Below are 22,639 nucleotides of genomic sequence, written 5' to 3' on the forward strand. Positions count from 1 at the left end.
ATATTTTACAAATGTAAAAACACGCGTTAAATGTGCATGTATTTTTTACAAATGTAAAAACACGCGTTAAATGTGCATGTATTTTTTACAAACGTAAAAACACGCGTTAAATGTGCATGTATTTTTTACAAACGTAAAAACATGCGTTAAATGTGCATTTATTTTTTACAAACGTAAAAACACACGTTAAATGTGCATTTATTTTTTACAAACGTAAAAACACACTTGTGGTGGTGGAGGATCTATAGATTTTAGTTTTACTGGTTGTTTTAAAATCAATAAATATGTATTATTCTATTAATACTACCAGCAGTGGAAGATTTTCTTTTAAACAAAATCAAATAAAAAAAAGATAATTAAAAGAATCGTTTTTGGTATCGGAAAATAGGCACAAATTTTACTGATTCCAAACCCCTCCCCAAAGTCTCGATTTTTTTTTTCCGATACTGATTAATCGTCCTACCATAATTATACCAGTATATAATAGTATATACTAATCAAATAGACAGGAATACGACTTATATATATATATAAGTTGACCCCTTTTCTGCTATAAATTTTGGCGCCTTTTCAACATCATCTTGTCTGGTTCCTTTGGAGTTTGACTTTTCTATTCTAATATTAACTCCACTCTATATCTGTGCCTAAATCAAAACGCGGATTCCATGAACAAAGCTTCTTTCTTAGAACTGCACGGCTGTGGAACTCTGTTCCGTCTGCCTGCTTCCCACCGGACTACATCTTGGATGTCTTCAAGTCCAACGTTAACAAATTCCTAATGAACCGCCCTTTAAGTAAACACTTCATCAAATCTCCACACTAACGTAATGTACTTGCAATAACCCTTATCCCTGAGTGGCTTCCGGGCCTTGATAAGTGGTGATCACTGTGTAAAAAAAACCAAAAAAAAACTCAATCTCCATTCAATTATTTTTTCTTTACTCATTCTCCCAAAATTAGCCCAGCCTTGACAGTCGATTTAAATTCTTTTTTCTACACACATCTTTTCCTTGCCCCCATTTGTGAATTATTCCACGGATTTCTGCCTTTTGGATTACTTTGGACCATCTTCCAATCACGCGAAAGAATCGCCTCCCTTTCCAAAAACACTGACATCGTATTCTGATGAATTCCCTGCCACATAGGACTCAAAGGCAACGAAAAAGCTGATACAGCAGCAAAAAAATCTTTAAAAATGAATATCAGCAATACAAAAGTACCTCACACTGATTACAAACCACTTATCAACAAATACATCACTTCCAAGTGGCAGGAGTCATGGAATGCCTGCAAGAATAACAAGCTCCAGCAGGTGAAGCCCAACCTCTGGAAAAGAACGCAGGGCGGAACCTCTAGCTGGGAGAAGACAAGAAGAGAAGAAACAGTAATGACAAGACTTCAAATAGGACTCACCAGGATCACTCACTCGTACCTGTTAAAAGGCGAAGAGGCCCCATTCTGTGTGTCATGTCATGAGCTTTACACAGTGAAACATATCCTGATAGACTGCATGGATCTCCAGCAGATACGAATGAGGTACTACCGTGAAGGTAGTCTAAAAGATCTTTTTCACGGAGTGGACCCTGGCAATATCCTGAAATTCCTAAGAGAAACAAGATTATATAACAAAATCTGAAACCATAATAAACAACAAACAAACAACCAAATAACCACTTCAGAAAAACCTAAAACCCAAATAACAAACAAAATACAACCAAACAACCTTTCCAGCAAAATCAAATTACCTAATAAACAACAAACAAACATAACAAAATAACCTCCTCAGCATTAAATGACCCACAAAGGTTGATATGCTGGTTAAATAACCCATCCATCCATCCAATTACGCGATTCCCATGGATTTTAGTTGTGGAAATGGAAACTTAACCAACATTTTTGGATTTTACCGTTATTGGATATTTTGCCCTTCACCAGACTATCCATTCATGTGAAACTTTTTTCTTTCACCATATTCTCTCTCCTTCACTATTTCTTACCAAATAAGATCTAGGACTTACTTTTAGTTTCATCAAATACTTTGGCAAGTAAAATTCGATCCCGCATTTTGCTAAATCCTACCCTTTGATGAGAAGAAAAGTATTTCTTCAAAACTCTGTGGATTAAGGACCATCTACTTATTTAGTGCTTCTTTTTTTAAAATTAAATGTTTTAAACTCTTTTTCAGTGTTTTTTAACATGTTTTATTAACTACTTGTTCTTATATATATATATATATATATATATATATATATATATATATATATATTATAAGTACTAATAAGTAGTAATTGATAGTTATAAGTCATAAGATTATGCATCCAAAATCAAGAATAGGTTTAAGGCTCCCAAAATTTACACTAAAATTGCCCACAAGGACACATACCATCGCCACAACACCCCCGCCCCTCCAACGCCTCCCATCATATGTAAACAGAATTTTTGTGAAATATTAAATGTTTTTTTTTTCTGCTTGGTTAATGTCAGTGCGTTACTTACAGAAAAACGGTTAATTAAACGGCAAAAGTGCCTGTTAAAAACTATACACCCCCTCCTCCAAAAAAAAAAACAACAATAAACATAAACCGGCAGCCCCCCCCCCAAAAAAAAAAGGTGGCCATAAAGTGGGTGCATTTCTCCATATCTTGGAAACTACTTGTTTCCTGGAATTTTAAACGTTAGTGGTGATTTTAAAGGATTTTCCGTGGGTAGAAAGAAAAGCCCCCACCCCCAAACAAAGTGGCTACAAAGTGGGTGCTCATTTTATGTTAAATTATTATAGAAAAGTGATCCCCCATTTTTTTAAAACAAACACTTCTTTATATCTTGGAAACTAATCGTTTGCTCTAATTTTAAATGTTATTTTCGTTTTCAGCGCCCCCGAAAACCTATAAAAGTGGTAATTTTAAAGGAATTTTCGGGGGTGGAGTAATTCTTCATTAACGAGTAATGTATTCTGTTTCAAGTTCCACTTTTTCTGGAGGTTGAAATTTCAATTCTCAGTGCAAACGATACTAAGAATATAATTGCTTATTACTTAAGACATATACCTGGTCGTGGATGACGAGATGCTATGTTTGTTCGTTGGTTGTTTTATGGCATATCAACCCTTTTCAAGTTATTTAATGCCGAATCCGGTGATTTTGAAAATTTTTTAAGAGAATATATTTGTTTTTTGCAAGTCAGTTTCTCTTTAAACCATAGTTGGAACCCTAACAGGTACTACCACTCCGGGTCAGAGTGGACCTGGGAGCAATGGCAATTAAAGGGTGGCTCCGCACTCCCCAGAGCCTGCAAACTGGGGTCTCGCCATCGGATATAGTTTAAGGTCATATCCAGGACCCCCATTGAGGGACTTTTACCCTTTGCAGGGGGGCAGTTGGCGTATTCTAATGCCCCACCGACAGGGCCGGACGAGATGCTATGAGATTCTATTCAGATTCTCAAGTTTGACTGAAAGATTCTCATTAAAAAAAAAACTTAGAATGTAAGAATAATACTGAAGGAAAGTGTTATTTGGATTCTTCGAATTACCGTTTTCATTTCGAGTATCATTTTCACAACATTTACGTTGAAGTAACCTCCAACCTTCTTCAAGAGTATTTTGTTAAATTCAGGAAACTTTTTATAGAACTCTGGAATCTGCATGGAACTTCAAACGGACCCCTTTATTTAATCCATGAGGGTAACATGCTCTCGTTCTGTCAGCCATGACTGGGTAAAAGTTCTAAGTCATTTCCAATTGTATTTTGAGTGTCACCCACGCTGAGGATTGAACGTTCAACCTCCAGAAGAGTTTAACTTTGACTGAATTTTACCAAGTACTCTAATACAACACGAGTCCTTGCGAATGTTGTGAAAATGGACCTCAATATGAGAACAGTAGTCGAAAGAATCCAAATAATATGAATAATAAATCCTCATCTCAAAAGTTCACAAACAGAGAACAATAATCTGAATAATGTTGTATGCTCTATCTGTTAAGTCCAAAGTAGCTGAGCAGCGGCTTGGTTCCCACCAGTTTTGGCAAATAGCAAACAGAATCCTGAACAGAAGCGTGTGCTCCATCCCAACTATTATCAATGGACCTGAGGTAATCTCATCAGCATCAGACAAAGCCAAACTCTTTGTCAAGAACTTTGCAGCAAATTCTACCCTTTGCGACCAAGACCGCCAACCCCCAATATTTCCTCCTGTATCAGAAAACACGCTATGTGATATACGTATATCTGTACGTGATGTTGCCAAGCTAATCAAAAACCTTGATTCCAGTAAAGCAACTGGCCCTGACCGTATTCCAATTATAGTACTCAAAAAACTTCAACCTGAACTAGCGCCCATACTTACAAAACTGTTTAAACGTTGTCTTAAGGAGAATAGTTTTCCATCTCCCTGGAAAATCTCATCAGTATGCCCTGTATTTAAGAATTCAGGTGATCGCTCATCCCCCTCTCAGTACAGGCCAATAAGTCTCCTGTGCGTCATGAGTAAGTTGCTAGAATCTGTGTTAAATACAGAAGTAATCAACCATCTCAACAAAAATAACCTTCTTAGTGACACTCAATATGGTTTCCGTTCTGCTAGATCTACAGCAGATGTCCTTACAGTTATATCGCATAGGATTAGCAAATCTCTCGACGGTGGCAATCTTTCTAGGGCAATTGCTCTTGACATATCTAAAGCCTTTGATAGGGTATGGCATAAAGGTTTACTTCATAAGATCGCTAGCTATGGTATAGCTGGAAAAGTCTTCTCAATTATTAAATCATTTCTTTTTGATAGGTTCATAAGAGTAGTAGTTGAGGGGCAAAAATCAGAAGCTCACAGTATTAATGCCGGTGTCCCTCAGGGATCCATCCTGGGCCCAACTCTTTTCCTGATCTACATTAATGATCTTCCAAATCATATCCTTACATCATTTGTAGACATTTATGCTGACGACACTACCATTTATGGTACCACATCTAAGACAGTAAACGACCAAGTTCTCTCCAATTCTCTCTCCTCTGATCTTGAGCACGTAGTACAATGGGGAAAGGAGTGGCTGGTTACTTTTAATGCATCTAAAACCAAGCTTCTCTCTTTACATCATCAACATTCTAATCCACATTTGTCATCAATTGAAATGAATGGCTCTCGTCTTCAGGAGGCCTCAAGTTTTGACAAGCTTCTGGGCTTGACCATTACTCCTGATCTTAAATGGAACACGTATATCAAATCTGTTGCCAAGGCCGGTGGAAAAATGATGGGATCTTTCTATCGATCCGGTAGATATCTCACTGCTGATGCTATTCTCTATCTATATAAGAGCCAGGTACGTCCAAGGATGGAATACTGTTGCCACATCTGGGCAGGAGCTGCTAGAAAGGACTTGTCCTGCCTTGATAGAGTTCAAAATAGACTTCGTAGCCTCGTAGGAGATGTCCTTTTCTCCTCCTTGCAACCTCTATCTCACAGAAGAGATGTTGCGAGTTTGTCTCTGATGTATCGTTATTTTCATGGAAAGTGTTCAACTGAGCTTCAATCTATGGTCCCCCCTCGCCAAACTTTCACAAGAAACACTCGTCTAGCTGTAAACACTATCAATAATTCCCCCCACTCTTTATCTGTGCCTAAACCTAAACGTAGATTCCATGAACAAAGCTTCTTTCTTAGAACTGCACGCCTGTGGAATTGTCTTCCGTTTTCCTGCTTTCCGGCTGACTACAATATGGTTGTGTTCAAGTCTAAAGTAAATAAGTTCTTGATGAGCCGTTCCATATAAGTTATCAAATTTACCAAATTTTCATTACTAATGATTACTATATTGACCAATTTCTACTGTACACTCTTTAACCCTTATCCTTGAGTGGCCTCTGGGCCTTGATAATGTGGTGATGCCTATGTAAAAAAAAAAAAAAAATAATGCAAATAATTGTGTTTTTTTGTATTTATTTAGTTTATTTTTTATTTTTTTATTTAGTTTATTTTTTATTTTTTTATTTAGTTTATTTTTTATTTATTTATTAAGTTTATTTTTTGTTTATATAGTTTTATTTATTTATTTATATATTTTTTTTATTTATAAAGTTTATTTTTTATTTATTTAGTTTATTTTTTATTTATTTAGTTTATTTTTTATTTAAAATTTTAAAAATTTATTTATTAAGTTCATTTTTATTTTACTTTATTTATTTATTTAGTTTATTTTTTATTTATGTAGTTTTTTAATTTATTTAGTTTGTTTTTTATTTTTATTTATTTTGTTATTTATTTATTTTATTTTTTATTTCTATTTTTTAAGTTTTTTATTAACTTTTATATTTATTTTTTAGATTATTTTTTATTTTTTCATTTATTTATTTTTATTTGTTATGTTTATATCATTTTGTTATTTAGTTTATTTTTTATTTATTTATTTTTTATTTCTATTTATTTATTTAGTTTATTTTTATTATTTTTTATTTATTTAGTTTTTAGTTATTTTTATTTCTATTTATTTATTTTGTTATTTATTTTTCTATTTTTATTTATTCATTTTATTTTTTACTTTTTTATTTATTTTTATTTATTTTATTTATCTATTTTTAATTTTTAATTTATTTTTTATTTTTATTTATTTTTTTTAGAGGCGGCAACCTTTAAATTGACAACTTTATTTTCGTTAATTGCAGATTTGGCAACTATTGGTTATTTTGAGTTCAACTGAGTTTGCAAATTCTTGTGGTTTCAGTAGGACGGAGCTACATGGCACACTGCGTGTGATACAATCAATTCGATGAACAGATAATTTCACGGAATGGACTTCTTAAATGTCCACCTCGTTTACGTGATTTAACCCCATTAGTTCATTTTCTTTAAGGATATGTAAAGTTCCATGTCTACACTGATAAACCAGACACAATAGACCACTTGCAAGACAACATTTGAAGCATTATTGATGAAATATAGCCTGATTTAATGCATAGAGTCTGTGAAAATTGGACCTCTAGATCACGCCATGTACATGTCTGCTGCATGCCCAAAACTGTATTTAAATTATAAATGCCAAAAATTAATCTTTGGAATAAAAATAAATTAAAATAAAAATGAATCTTTTTTTTAATAAAAATATTTTTCTGTGATTTAAAGTTTGCTGCCTCTAAAAAACAAAAAATACCTTTTACAAATTATCAATCCTCATCACAAAAAATTTAGTCACGTAATATTTAATAATCGTTCTTAATTCCTATACTTGTTTATTAAATTCAATAAAAATCGTGACGAGTACTTCAGCTAGTTTTGTATACATCTCTGTTTTCTTTTTAATTCAGGATTGTGTCAAATTTACATACGACCTTGCTCTCGAGGTACAAAAACAGCCGTTTGGTGCATTAACGCCAAAATACAACCTTCTTCAGTCTTTGGAGAAATTCCTGAATGATAAACTACCAAATAATGCCCATGAAGTGGCGAGTGGTCGGCTGTTTGTGTCAGTGACTAATTTAGAGACCAGGAAAAATGAGACGATGTCGCATTTCAATAGTCGACAAGAACTGGTACAAGTAAGTAAACCTTGTTACACTTTCTGTTAGTTAACTATATGCGACGTGCCTTCAATAAGTTTCCAGGCTTTTTTTTTTGTATGGACACTTTTATTGATATACTAGCGAGGGGTACCCGGCGTTGCCCGGGTGTTTGGAGGTTAATGAGGTCAAGTTTGACTGCGGGATAGTATTCATTTACTGCTGAACGCTTTTTTTTCCCTCTCCCAAGATGTTATAGGAAAAAGACTAACCCACATGCGGCGAGCAACAAATATTGAATATTTATCTTCCCGAAATTGAGCAAATTAAATAGACAGGCGAGCTTCGTTGTTAACTGTGAGATATTACGATTTATATGTGATATAAAAAGTTTTAAAAAGTTGTGAAGCGAGCGACCACTTCTCTGAAAAAAGCCTTTTGCTGACATACAGAAAAAGCGAACACACATATGTGATGATTGCAACGTCTTATCTTATCAGACGAGTGCCACTCCCTCAGGCACTGAAAGTCCATGAGCCGAAAATGACTTTAGTCCTGCGGCAAAATTCACACGCTCAAACATGGCACTGAAGACGATCACTAGTATATATATAAACATACATACACATACATATAACACACATATATGCATACATATATACACAATACATAGTACACATACATCAACATACACAAGACAAGTCAATGGCATACATACATGTACATATATAAATGAAAATATACATATATACACACACAATGCATAACACGCATACATACATACATATGCATACACACACATGTACATACATATAAATACACACACATATATATACATATACACACATGTACACATATGCACATATATATATATATATATATATATATATATATATGCATACACATACATGAATATGCACACATACACAAACATGCACATACATACATACACATACACACATGCATATATACACATACATACAAAAAATATATATACATAAATACATACACACACATACATATATACACATATACACATAGATATACACACATATACATACACCTGTACATGAACATACATACACCTATGCATACATATATACATATAATGATGGCAGATCAATTATTACATGCTTCCAGCATTTCAGACCTACACGCGTCACAACTTTTCCATGGCTGAGGGAGTATCTATACACAGATTATGTTACAGAGTTTGAGCTTTGTACGACAGCTAAATCTCTCTCTCAGTTCAAAATGTTGACATCTAGCAACAAGCAAGAGCAAGATAGCCAGCAACAAGTCAAACTGCAGACCAGCTTAATGCGGGTACTGGTCTCCCGCTTTATGTTACTTTTTAAATCTAAGATTTGCTTCTCCTAGAGGGGTCGCCTTCACCACAGCCTACGGGAGCCCTCTCCACCCCACATACACATGACAATAAACACATGCATACATACAGATGTACGCCAACATATGTATGCATGTTGTGCACACACATGCAACCATAATCATCTAGAGGCACACTTATTCGCACACACACACATATGCCTGTACATACGTACACACACAAACACATGTAAAATACACATGAAGGAACATTCCAAAAGTCATACGTAAAACAACAGTCCAATTGATATGAAATTACAGACGCTTGGATTTTTTTTTTTTTTAAATGAGTTTGTTTTAGACTCACACATATGCAATACATGTTGATTATTATGATGATGATGACAAATTCACACATAATTTTCCAAATAACTGAACATACGACTCGACGAGAAAACAACAGTCCAATTGATATGAAATTAGACGCTTGGATTTTTTTTTTTTAAATGAGTTTGTTTTAGACTCACACATATGCACATATACATACATACATTTTCGCTTTTATATATATAGATGATATATGAAATTTTATTCACATTCGAAGTAATCTCCTCTGGCTGCAATGCACTTGTTATACAATTCCAACAACTTCTAGAAGGTCTCATGGAAGTCCTCTTGTAGGAGCATGTCAATGACGCTTGCCATAGCCTCTTTCATCTCCTCAATTGTCTCATAATGACAGCCTTGAGTTTACCGAATAACCAAAAGTCAGGGGGAGCAAGATCTGAACTATAGGGAGGATAAGGAACTGTATTGATGCCATCTTGCTCAAATAGTCCATGACAAGAATGGAGTTGTCGAGTTTGTTTTACTGTACACATAGATTCGAAAAAGTTGTCACAAAACAAATATATAACAAATAAATGTTATCAAAGGCAAGATAAGTTACTTTTCTACCCAACTGGATATGTTTTTAGTGTTTATATTTAATGTAACATGTTTATTCAGCTTGAAAAACAAAGTGTTTACCGACGTATTGGAAAATTCAAAATGGCGGCCGACTCTCTCTCGGAGACGGTAAGTTTGGGAAAAGGAGTTATAAATAAAAAAAAACAGTCAAAATACTGTTAAAAACCCGGCGAATATATGTCAGCCTATGTCATGGTAACATATATTGAGCGAGTTTCTAATAGTATTTTGTTTGTTTTTTATTTATAACTTATTTTCCCAAACTTAGCGCCTTCTTAAAGAGAGAGTCGGCTGCCATTTTAAATTTTCCAATACATCAGTAAACACTGTATGTTTTTCGAGCTGAATAAACATGTTACATTAAATAAAAACACCAAAAGAATATCCAGTTAGGTAGAAAAGTAGCTTATCTTGCCTTTGATAATATTTATTTGTTATATATTTGTTTCGTGACAACTTTTTCGAATCTATGTGTACAGTAAAACAAACCCGAGTTGTCAACTTGTGCATTGTCTTGGTGGAAATGTCACTGACCCAATTTGAAGAGTGCTGACCATTTCTATGGAATCTCTTCTTGAATTTAAAACCTCAATATAGTATTCCTTGTTTATTGTTTGGTCAGTAGGAACCCAGTGCATATAGATCATGCCCATGCTGTCAAAAAATGGGATGAGTTTCTGGGTGGATTTACTGGCCTTTTTGAGTCTGGAAGAGCCAGCATGCTTTCACTGGGAAATCTGTCTTTTGGTCTCTGGATCATAGCAGTAGATCCAGCTTTCGTTGAATGTCATCAAAACATCAAGAACTGTGGGATATGAATTGATCAGCTCGACCATCTCCCTGCTGTTATGACAATGTTTTTCTTTCTGATTTTTTCTGAGCACCCTTCAGACAAACTTTGCGCAAATCTTCAGTTCCTCATGAATAATTGTGTACAGTTCCCACACTGACATCAAACTGTGCACTTATTGTCTCTGTAGACACATGATGGTCCTTATCCATAAAATTCTTTATTTGGCTAATCAACTCAGGTGTTCTGACTTGCTTACTCCTCTCACACCTCTCATCATCCCTCACATATTTCCTGCCTTCCTTGAATCTCTTATGCCACTCAAAAACTGATGTTCAATTTATGCAAGATGGTTCAAAAGCAGTCTAAAGCATTTTTATATGTTTCTTTGGCATTTTTCCCAGGTTTAAAACCAAATTTTATTGCATATCGTTCTTCTAAAATGTCCTCATGCCCAGATTACATTTTTAAAATTCACCATCTGTGAAAATCGGGCTTTAGTAGAATGTTTTCCAATCACTGCTGTAGCTGTTAATTTGAATGTGAAATCATCAAAATTGGTCAGTCATCTCATAAGATGTATAACAATAATATACTGAATTTTCAAGAGTCTACGACAATTTTCAATGCTTGTACAAAACAATTTGAAACTCATTGAAGGATCTTCATAATTGTTCAGGTGATGTTGTAAAGGTGTTTCCTTTAGATTAATATTTTTCCTTTATATTAATATTTAGTTAAATATATAGTTGTTCAGGTGGTGTCACGGAAACAGGATGTATTACAGACAAAGCGGTTATGCAGAGGACCTTTATATTATGGCCTGTATTATTGGAATTGGAGACAAACCTAGACAGATCGTAAGTCAGATGGGCGATTCAGAGGGTAAGAATTGTATTCGAGTGTTTAGATGGAAGCTTTAGAAAGACCAGATATGTTAAGAGGTTTAATGGCATCTAATAAGGATATGTGCTTATAACATAAACAACTCTCTCTTTGATTTTTATAACAAGATGATCAATGTGCTGAGATGAATAAGGTCTTGCCTTTAATTTGAATGTGTTTTGTTAATTGATGTAAATCTATATTACATTTAAAAACTCGTGAAAAACGTTGCGATTGATTTTCATTTTTTAAATAGCATTTGAAAAATGTTTTCTTTTGCACTATGGCATTTGTAATTTCAATAAATATTTAATTTATATAAAATTAATAATTAAATGATTATAAATTATAAAATTTAAACTTATGTGTACCAAAAAAATATTAGACATTAACATGTGTCACATATATATATATTAAATCCCCGAAACAGTGTTTCATGGTAAACAACTGATGATCCCTCGAAAAATAAATTATTGGTATTATAGTAAATTCGAGAGCGAGTTGATGCAGTGATTGCAGGTGATTAAATGACTAGATGGTTTTCTAAGGAATGATAAAAAATATTTTTTTGTATAGTTTTAAAGGTTAAAAACTTCCAAGACTATATATATATTACTTTATACCAATCGTAATGAATTAAAAAAAACAACTTTTTCATAAATAAAGTTTTTGCTAATGAAAAATTTCTTTTTATAAACAAGAAAGAATGGCAGGGCATGTTGGTTACATGAACCATGTAAGTTGTCAAAAATGGTGTTTTTCTAAGTTTTTAAGGTGACCATCTGGTGACTAAGTATGCAGCAATAACACAATTTTGCAGACTTGTTAGTCGCAACACGAAACAATATTGTAATGGATACCTTTTTGAAGAGTAATAAATGACCAACTAAGAAAACTTGATATTTGAAACTTAGAAAATAATTATATTACACTATAAATGGTAATGTTGCCTTTATTAGTTGACAAGATGGCGGCGGTCCTGGATATGACCTAAAACTATATCTGATGGTGAGGCCTCAGCTTGCTGGCCTTGGGGAGTGTGGAGCCACCCTTTAATTGCCATTGCTCCCAGGTCCACTCTGACCCGGAGTGGTAGTACCTGTTAGGGTCCCAACTATGGGTTAAATAGAATCCGACTTAAAAAACAAATATACTCCATTAAAAATCGTTCCTCAAAATAACTAGATTCGGCATTAAATAACCTGAAAAAGGTTGATATGCCGCAAAACAAAAACAACTAAACTAAACAAGATGGCGGCAGCAAATGGATAGAAAAAGACTATAAAATCCAACCTTGATCACCCTTGGGGGTTGGGTGTGTGGTACAGTGGATAGAGGTGTTGAGTCTCTATGGTTCCAGATATACATTGTCTAAAGATTGTGGTTTCATTCTACCCAAAGCAGGCCAGGAGTTCAGTTTGCCAAAACATGAAACGATAACTATGGAAGGCAGTAATTACTGGGGATACAGTTACAAGCCTCAGCATTCCTATTTCGTCGCAGTTAATCATGTGGAGAAGGCCAGAGGATGAGTTGGCCGAAAACATGGTGAAACAACAACAACTATGATGAGAATAACAGTTTGAAAAAAGACACAAATGCACAAATTATGAAACCTCATCAGAAGAGAAAAAAAAAAAAAACATGTTTCCATTTTAAAATTAAACTTCTCGTATCATACATAAAAAAACTAGCATTCTTGTTTATAACGTTTCAGCAGATGTAACCTCTGACCTTATTCTGGTGAATTTTGTTGAACTTGAATCTGTATGGAATTTTGAATTGAACTTATTATCTAATCTACTGGGTAACTTATTGTCATTCTGTCAGCCATGATCAGTTAGGAGTTTTAATTAATGCGTGATTATATTCTTATTATCACCTGTATTGAAGACTAGGGGTGGGGGTGCTTTACGTGGCATAAAATATGCGTAAATATGTTTTAATTTGTTCAGATTTTCTATATATTATAGAGTTGTGATTTCAAAGTAAAAAAAAAAAAGTATCTGGGTGCCATCAGCTAGAATCGAAACCAAAATTGTAGCATTGAAAGCTGGTGACGTTACCACTGTACCAACGTAACACACATACAAACTGATTAAAAATTAAAAATAAACTAAGATGAATGTACAAAATGTTTAACGATTTTTTCAATTTTGACCCCATTTTTGACCCTTTAAAAACAATTTTAATCGGCTAAAGACCCATAAAAGAACGGTCCATAAAAAATCCAATCATTTGAGTTCACAAGTGCCGCTCTGCGACTTTTAGTTTCAGAGAAGATAATTTGAAAATATAGAGACAGGCAGACAGACATATAGGCGTTTATATATTAGATTACCTAAAACTTCTGAAGCATCAGGTAGTCTTTAGTCTAACCCTAACTCCAAAATTTTTTAATAAAATCGAAGATGAGAATAGTAGTCTGCATAATGCAAATTATCAAACCCTCACCTGAAATATTTCCGAAACATAAAATTCTGGTAACATAATAATCCAAACCATGGTATCCAGTTTAGTTTTGTTACTTGTGATAACATCACTAGGCCAAGAGTATAGCTAGCAAGTCGTATGAGAGGGTGTCTAAACTTTCATTTAAAAAATTTTACAAAATATAATATTTGGTTCGTTTTGTTATCGTAAAGTTACATTTCTTTTCGTTGTTTTTTTTTTTTTATATCAAACAAAAATCGCAATTAATGCTTATTGAATGTTCTTATGAGGTGAAATGTGAATATGTTGGTTGATTTCTGAAGTTTTTTATAAATTTACTTTGTCAAATTATTCAATCTGATTAATAAATGCAATTTTTTGGGTTGCCCTCATTATAAATATTCATGTTTCATAGCTTTTTGAGCTTTTTGTTATTAAACCTTGGTACCATTTGCCACATTTTGGTTGGACTTAAAAATTTATAGATGTACGAAGAAAAACGAAAAATGAACAAAACTATAAATATAGTTCCTTTCCCATAAGTGTTGTTTTTATTGACGTTTTTTATTTGTAGTGCCTGTTGGCGAGCAGTTACATTCCTGTCTACGCTGGCTTCAATCCGCCTGTTATCAGAGGAAAGGTGAGTCATTTAACCCACATTGATTAGTTTACTTCAAGTGTCGTTTAGCATTTAAAGTAAACAACAGAAAATACAGAATCACATTTTTTTATTACCATTCACATTGTTTTAGCATTCCCAACAGTTTTTTTACTATTCTGAACATTTTTTTTATTACACTTCCCAACATTTTTTATTACCATTCCCAACATATTTTTTACCATTCCCCAAATTTTTTTTTCCCATTCCCAACATATTTTATTACAATTCCCAACATATTTCATTACAATTCTCAACATATTTTATTACTCCCAACATATTTTATTACCATTCTCAACATATTTTATTACCATTCTCAACATATTTTATTACCATTCTCAACATATTTTATTACCATTCTCAACATATTTTATTACCATTCCCAACATATTTTATTACCATTCCCAACATATTTTACCATTCCCAACATATTTTACCATTCCCAACATTTTTTATTACCATTCACAACATATTTTTCCATTCCCAACATATTACCATTTCAAACATTACCATTTCAAACATATTTTATTACCATTTCCAACCTATTTTATTACCATTCTGAACATATTTTATTACCATTCTGAACATATTTTATTACCATTCCGAACATATTTTATTACCATTCCCAACATATTTTATTACCATTCCGAACATATTTTATTACCATTCCGAACATATTTTATTACCATTCCCAACATATTTTATTACCATTCCGAACATATTTTATTACCATTCCCAACATATTTTATTACCATTCCGAACATATTTTATTACCATTCCCAACATATTTTATTACCATTCCGAACATATTTTATTACCAATCCCAACATATTTTATTACCATTCCCAACATATTTTATTACCATTCCGAACATATTTTATTACCATTCCCAACATATTTTATTACCATTCCGAACATATTTTATTACCATTCCCAACATATTTTATTACCATTCCGAACATATTTTATTACCATTCCCAACATATTTTATTACCATTCCCAACATTTTTTATTACCATTCACAACATATTTTTCCATTCCCAACATATTACCATTTCAAACATTACCATTTCAAACATATTTTATTACCATTTCCAACCATTACCATTCCGAACATATTTTATTACCATTCTGAACATATTTTATTACCATTCCGAACATATTTTATTACCATTCACAACATATTTTATTACTATTCCCAACATGCTTTACCATTCCCAATATTTTTTATTACCATTCCCAACATTTTTTATTACCATTCCCAACAATTTTTATTACCATTCCCAATATTTTTTATTACCATTCCCAACATTTTTTATTACCATTCCCAACATTTTTTATTACCATTCCCAACATTTTTTATTACCATTCCCAACATTTTTTATTACCTTTCCCAACATTTGTTTTATTACCCTTCCCAACATTTTTTATTACCATTCCCAACATTTTTTAATTACCATTCCCAACATTTTTATTACCATTCCCAACATTTTTTATTATCATTCCCAACATTTTTTATTATCGTTCCCAACATTTTTTATTACCTTTCCCAACATTTTTATTACCTTTCCCAACATTTTTATTACCCTTCCCAACATTTTTTATTACCCTTCCCAACATTTTTTATTACCCTTCCCAACATTTTTTATTACCCTTCCCAACATTTTTTATTACCCTTCCCAACATTTTTTATTACCCTTCCCAACATTTTTTATTACCCTTCCCAACATTTTTTATTACCCTTCCCAACATTTTTTACCATTCCCAACATTTTTTATTACTATTCTCAATATTTTTTATTACCTTTCCCAACATTTTTTATTACCCTTCCCAACATTTTATTACGATTCCTAACATTTTATTACGATTCCTAACATTTTTTATTACCATTCCCAGCATTTTTTATTACCATTGCCAACAATTTCTTTACCATTCCCAATATGTTTGTACTCTTCCCAACATTTTTTTTTGTCCTTCCCAACATTTTTCCCCTTTCCCAACATTTTCCCCTTTCCCAACATTTGTTTTAATACCCTTCCCGACATTTTTCTTTACCCTTCTCAACATTTTTTAATACCCTTCCCAACATTTTTTTATACTCTTCCCAACATTTTTTTAATACTCTTCCCAACATTTTTTAATACTCTTCCCAACATTTTTTAATACTCTTCCCAACATTTTTTAATACTCTTCCCAACATTTTTTTAATACTCTTCCCAACATATTTTTAATACTCTTCCCAACATATTTTTAATACTCTTCCCAACATATTTTTAATTCTCTTCCCAACATATTTTTAATACTCTTCCCAACATATTTTTAATACTCTTCCCAACATTTTTTTAATACTCTTCCCAACATTTTTTTTGCCCTTCTCAACATTTTTTCCCCTTTCCCAACATTTTTTCCCCTTTCCCAACATTTTTCCCCTTTCCCAACATTTTTCCCCTTTCCCAACATTTGTTTTAATACCCTTCCCAACATTTTTCTTTACCCTTCTCAACATTTTTCTTTACCCTTCCCAACATTTTTTAATACTCTTTCCAACATTTTTTAATACTCTTCCCAACATTTTTTTAATACTCTTCCCAACATTTTTTTTTTGCCCTTCTCAACATTTTTTCCCCTTTCCCAACATTTTTTCCCCTTTCCACACATTTTTTCCCCTTTCCCAACATTTTTTCCCCTTTCCCAACATTTGTTTTAATACCCTTCCCAACATTTTTCTTTACCCTTCCCAACATTTTTTAATACTCTTCCCAACATTTTTTTAATACTCTTCCCAACATTTTTATTATCCCTCTCAACAATTTTTCTTTACCCTTCCCAACATTTTTAATACTCTTCCCAATATTTTTTATTACCCTTCTCAACAATTCTTCTTTACCATTCCCAACATTTTTAATACTTTTCCCAACATTTTTTATTACCCTTCCCAACATTTTTAATACTCTTCCCAACATTTTTAATACTCTTCCCAACATTTTTTTAATACTCTTCCCAACATTTTTTATTACCCTTCTCAACATTTTTTAACTCTTCCCAACATTTTTTAATACTCTTCGCAACATTTTTTAATACTCTTCGCAACATTTTTTAATACTCTTCGCAACATTTTTTAATACTCTTCCCAACATTTTTTAATACTCTTCGCAACATTTTTTAATACTCTTCCCAACATTTTTTAATACTCTTCGCAACATTTTTTAATACTCTTCCCAACATTTTTTATTACTCTTCCCAACATTTTTTATTACCCTTCCCAACATTTTTTATTACCCTTCCCAACATTTTTTATTACCCTTCCCAACATTTTTTTAATATTCTTCCCAACATTTTTTTAATACTCTTCCCAACATTTTTTTAATACTCTTCCCAACATTTTTTTAATACTCTTCCCAACATTTTTTTAATACTCTTCCCAACATTTTTTTAATACTCTTCCCAACATTTTTTAATACTCTTCCCAACATTTTTTTAATACTCTTCCCAACATTTTTTTTTTGCCTTTCTCAACATTTTTTCCCCTTTCCCAACATTTTTTCCCCTTTCCCAACATTTTTTCCCCTTTCCCAACATTTTTTCCCCTTTCCCAACATTTTTTCCCCTTTCCCAACATTTGTTTTAATACCCTTCCCAACATTTTTCTTTACCCTTCCCAACATTTTTTAATACTCTTCCCAACATTTTTTTGATACTCTTCCCAACATTTTTTAATACTCTTCCCAACATTTTTTTAATACTCTTCCCAACATTTTTTTAATACTCTTCCCAACATTTTTTTAATACTCTTCCCAACATTTTTTAATACTCTTCCCAACATTTTTTAATACTCTTCCCAACATTTTTTAATACTCTTCCCAACATTTTTTAATACTCTTCCCAACATTTTTTAATACTCTTCCCAACATTTTTTTTTGCCCTTCTCAACATTTTTTCCCCTTTCCCAACATTTTTTCCCCTTTCCCAACATTTGTTTTAATACCCTTCCCAACATTTTTTAATACTCTTCCCAACATTTTTTAATACTCTTCCCAACATTTTTTAATACTCTTCCCAACATTTTTTAATACTCTTCCCAACATTTTTTAATACTCTTCCCAACATTTTTATTATCCTTCTCAACAATTTTTCTTTACCCTTCCCAACATTTTTTAATACTCTTCCCAACATTTTTTATTACCCTTCTCAACAATTCTTCTTTACCATTCCCAATATTTTTTTGTTCATTTCATTACAATTGTCAAAAATCCAGCAGTCCATTCTTTTGGCTAAAACTTGATTTCTAGTTGAGATGCATAGATATTTGAGTGTTCCATTAAATTCTCATCATTATCACATCAGTATCATCCTCATCATCACCATAAGCATCACCTCCGTGAGTATCATTATTATAATCACCACTGCCATCATCACTACCATCATCATCACCACCACCACCACCACTCACAAGTTAATAATTGTTTTTCTCATGCAGTTACCTCCCTTAGAATCCATGTTCATTTTTAGTTATGATTTAAATCGAACATAATTTATTTTCCATTTGATTTCAGAAATATTTGGATGGTGGATGGACGGTCAATCTCCCCTCCTTTCCTGATGGTCGTACAGTGTCGGTATCACCATTTGCAGGCTGGCAGGATATATGTCCGGCCGATAACTTTGGACGAGGAATATTTCTAACATGGAACAATCAGACCTTCCAGCTGAATCGGAACAACCTTCGCCGGATCCATCAGGCCCTCTTCCCACCGTCTAACGCGATGCTGAAGAGCTATTTCTTCAAGGGTCAAAAAGACACTGAACGGTTCCTTATAAGGGAAGGCTGCTACGAAGGTTTTAAACGGGTTGAGATGCCACCAAAGTCGGAGTATGAAACTTACGTTTGATTCTGATTATTCGTCTCCATCTTTTATTTTTTTTTATTTGTATTTTTTTTTTTCAGCACGGCTGAGCATTTGGACGAAACTGGTGACAATACAAATTTATTCGGGTGTTACTGGATTCGCTGCGTTAACAGGAATCCTCACTTCTCAAAAAAATCTTTTATTACAGTGTAACCCGGATATAAGATACCAGAATATAAGAAAAACGGATATAAGAGAGATTTTCTCTGGTCCCAAAGTGTAACCCGGATATAAGAAACAAGAACGCCAGCAAACCCGGATATAAGAGGGGTAAGATAAGAAGTCTCTTATATCCCGGTTCTTCTGTATATAATGCTGGTCTGCAAATAGAGGATAGTATGCTAAATTCCAATGACCAAACCACCAGAGAGAGTGAACAGAGCAAAGGTGTGTATGCTTGATCAAAAATGGTCTTGTTTAAGATGTGGTCCTGCCAGGTAATTTCTATGATTCTTCTGAGATTGTGCAGGTTTTGAAGTCTGTTCTCTTTCCAGGAGTAGAGTAGAGGGACATACAAGATTAGTACTTAATGTGATATGCTACACCAAAGGAGAACAGACATTAGTACCTAAAAAAAAATATGCATATAAAGAGGTGAAAACCATAGACATAATTACTAACAATAATAACTACTTAAGATAAGCATCTTAAGATAAGCATCTTAAGATAACCAATAAAGAGCATGTATTGCCAAGGTACACAAATAAAGAGAGATATGTGAAAGATTTTAAAGTATACATGAAATACAGGCATGGCTACCTATTCTGATACTCTCGGGATAGAGCTGGTGAGTCTTGTACGGTGCTACCACTGCGCATAGCCTTATGTCCTATACATAATTCTATATCCTGTGATATTGCGGTAATAAAAATTTTGTAAATTCTTCTGGGTTGTGATTTGAACCTTGGTCACCATTGCATTAAAAAAAATGTAAATCAAGAAAATCAATCTATTTATTTGATCCGATTCCAAGTGCCTAGAAACGATAACGGTTGTATCCATCTTGACAGGTCATATTCATTCCCAAAAACCTGGTGTCGAAAATCACATGGTCATTGAAATAATGGATGTAGGCAAGGTTTTTGAATGTGGCTCATTTGAGCTAACTATGACTTTGGCTTTGAGATGAGGATTGATATTTGTGTTATATGGATTATTCAGACTACTGTTCTCGTCTCACATAATCAGTAAAGAACATGTATTGCCAGGGTACACAAATAGAGAGAGATCGATCTGTGATAAATAATGTACACGTAAACACGACTTGCTTTGCATTATTTGGATTATTTGGACTACTATTCTCATCCCGAGTTATTCTTACAACGTTTTGGCTAATGTCATCTGCAACCTCTTTCAGCTGTGTTTTTTCAAACTGAAGAATCTGCATCCATTAGTTAATCCACAAGGTTAGCATGCTCTTGTTCGGTCAGCCATGATTGTTTTTTTTCAGTAAGGTTGACAAAAATGATGATCATACTAATTTATTTGGGTGTTGTTAGATTCTCTGCATCAGCAAAAATTGTGACTTTTTAAAAATCCATTTTTAAAAAAATTTATTTTGTTCATGTGTTATAAAGAATTACAACCATAATTCAACTGGGGCGGTGGCGGGGGGGGGGAGGGAACATGATTAGCAAAAATTGATACAGTCAAAAACTGTAATTAAATTTTTTTTTTATTTTTTATTCATTGTTTTTTTTATTCACTGTTTATCAAGATCCATAAGCCACTTGAAGTTAAGAAGTAAAGAGGTCGTCAGTTGGATGAGGATTGTCACCCTGATAGGGTTGGAGTTGGATGTAATGTTTAGTGTTATAATATGTTTGTTGCTTATCTAATTGTGTGTTATGTAATGCATGTATTTAATTGATTAGTTAACGGACTATTGTCCTTGTGTCCGTGGGTGTGTGTGTGTGTGTGCGTGTGTGTGTGTGCGTGCGTCAGAACATATAATGCACATAACATGATGACGTAACAGATTTTACTGCTGGGGATTCGCCAACTGCCCTTGGGTGGAGCTGGAATCTATTTGAAGGAAATGCTTCAAGACAGGGACCTTCAAGACGCATGTGTGTCTTATTCACTCCTCAGGCATCTCGTCACAGCAGAATTGGAGCGAATCTTGAGTTGTGGTTTCTCTGCATCCATTTGTAAATCATCACCCCCTCATGGGGAGACCTGTTTTTTTTGTTTTTTTTTTATTCAATTTTCACCTCAAACAAAGCACAGTGCCACTTTGAAGTAGAGGGCTACTATTGGGGTATAAGTTGCAGGGATATTATGAAGGGAGATGGGTGGCAAGATGTCTGTTCACATTACAGTTGCACTTCTGCATGTCAGTACAGTTGGGAAAGCAGAATCCTGGAAAGGAAGAAACTATTGGAGTAGAAGGCTTTCTTACACCTAGGGATCTCTACTGTGTAAGGGTGGGATTTAGCTGCTTGTCAGGTTTGTCGAGAGGGTACAAGTGCTTAACCCATCTTGCTTGTTTGACGTCTCAAACCCAACTCAATAAATTTAACTGAGCTTATTCAAACTGGAACATGTGACATGTCATGTCTGGTCCCCCTTCGGATACTTCCGGTGCAAAATAATCAGTCACAAAGTTTGATACATGTCACAACATGACCTTTTGACCCTTTCTGCGCCTGTATGCTCTCTCAACTTATTGCTTCCCATTATTCAATCTGTTGTTTGCTCTGCTAGAGAGATAGTTAATTAGATAGATAGATAGATAGATAGATAAACAGATAACAGACAATTAACGGCTTCTATCCAGTGATTACCTAACAATAGTAGATTAGTTTAGAGGACAGGTCAACAAGTTTTTGTATGCATTAGACGTGAAGGTAATCAATCATGTTGCAATCAGTTGGGAAGCAGCCTTGTGGTATTTTGTTCCATGTATACAGAGTTCTAATCCAATAACATCTAAATAACATCAAAAGTGTTTGATTCATTATATTGAATCTTTACAAGATTGCATATTGGAATTAAATAATCCCCCCAAAAGGATGATTGTTATTAAACAAACGAACCAAGATAACACATGTAACGTTAAGAATTGCAGTGTCTGCGATAACTGTGCAGGCCTATCTTGAACAGACAGACTCTATTGCAGATGGCATAGATGTAGGTGTTCTGTGTTTGTGAATGCTTTGTTGCAGCTCTCTGCCGCCTGCGCTCTCTT

The 22,639-nt window shown here is 33.6% G+C and overlaps 1 protein-coding gene across 2 annotated transcripts in view; it reads left to right on the forward strand.

The window, feature by feature from the left end:
* LOC145287805 (patatin-like phospholipase domain-containing protein 4) overlaps window positions 1-20,331 on the forward strand; it is a 137,146-nt gene extending 116,815 nt beyond the window's left edge. For both annotated transcript variants that reach the window (XM_080135651.1, XM_080135650.1), the window contains 3 exons: window positions 7,290-7,520; window positions 14,459-14,524; window positions 19,096-20,331. In XM_080135651.1, coding sequence (XP_079991777.1) covers window positions 7,290-7,520; window positions 14,459-14,524; window positions 19,096-19,431 — 633 coding nt within the window. In that variant the 3' untranslated portion in view covers window positions 19,432-20,331. The remainder of the gene's footprint in view (window positions 1-7,289; window positions 7,521-14,458; window positions 14,525-19,095) is intronic.
* Window positions 20,332-22,639: the final 2,308 nt, after the last annotated feature.

Source organism: Euprymna scolopes, chromosome 11 (assembly GCF_053919585.1).
Source record: "Euprymna scolopes isolate OS-2025 chromosome 11, ASM5391958v1, whole genome shotgun sequence".
Classification (NCBI taxonomy): Eukaryota; Metazoa; Mollusca; class Cephalopoda; order Sepiida; family Sepiolidae; genus Euprymna; species Euprymna scolopes.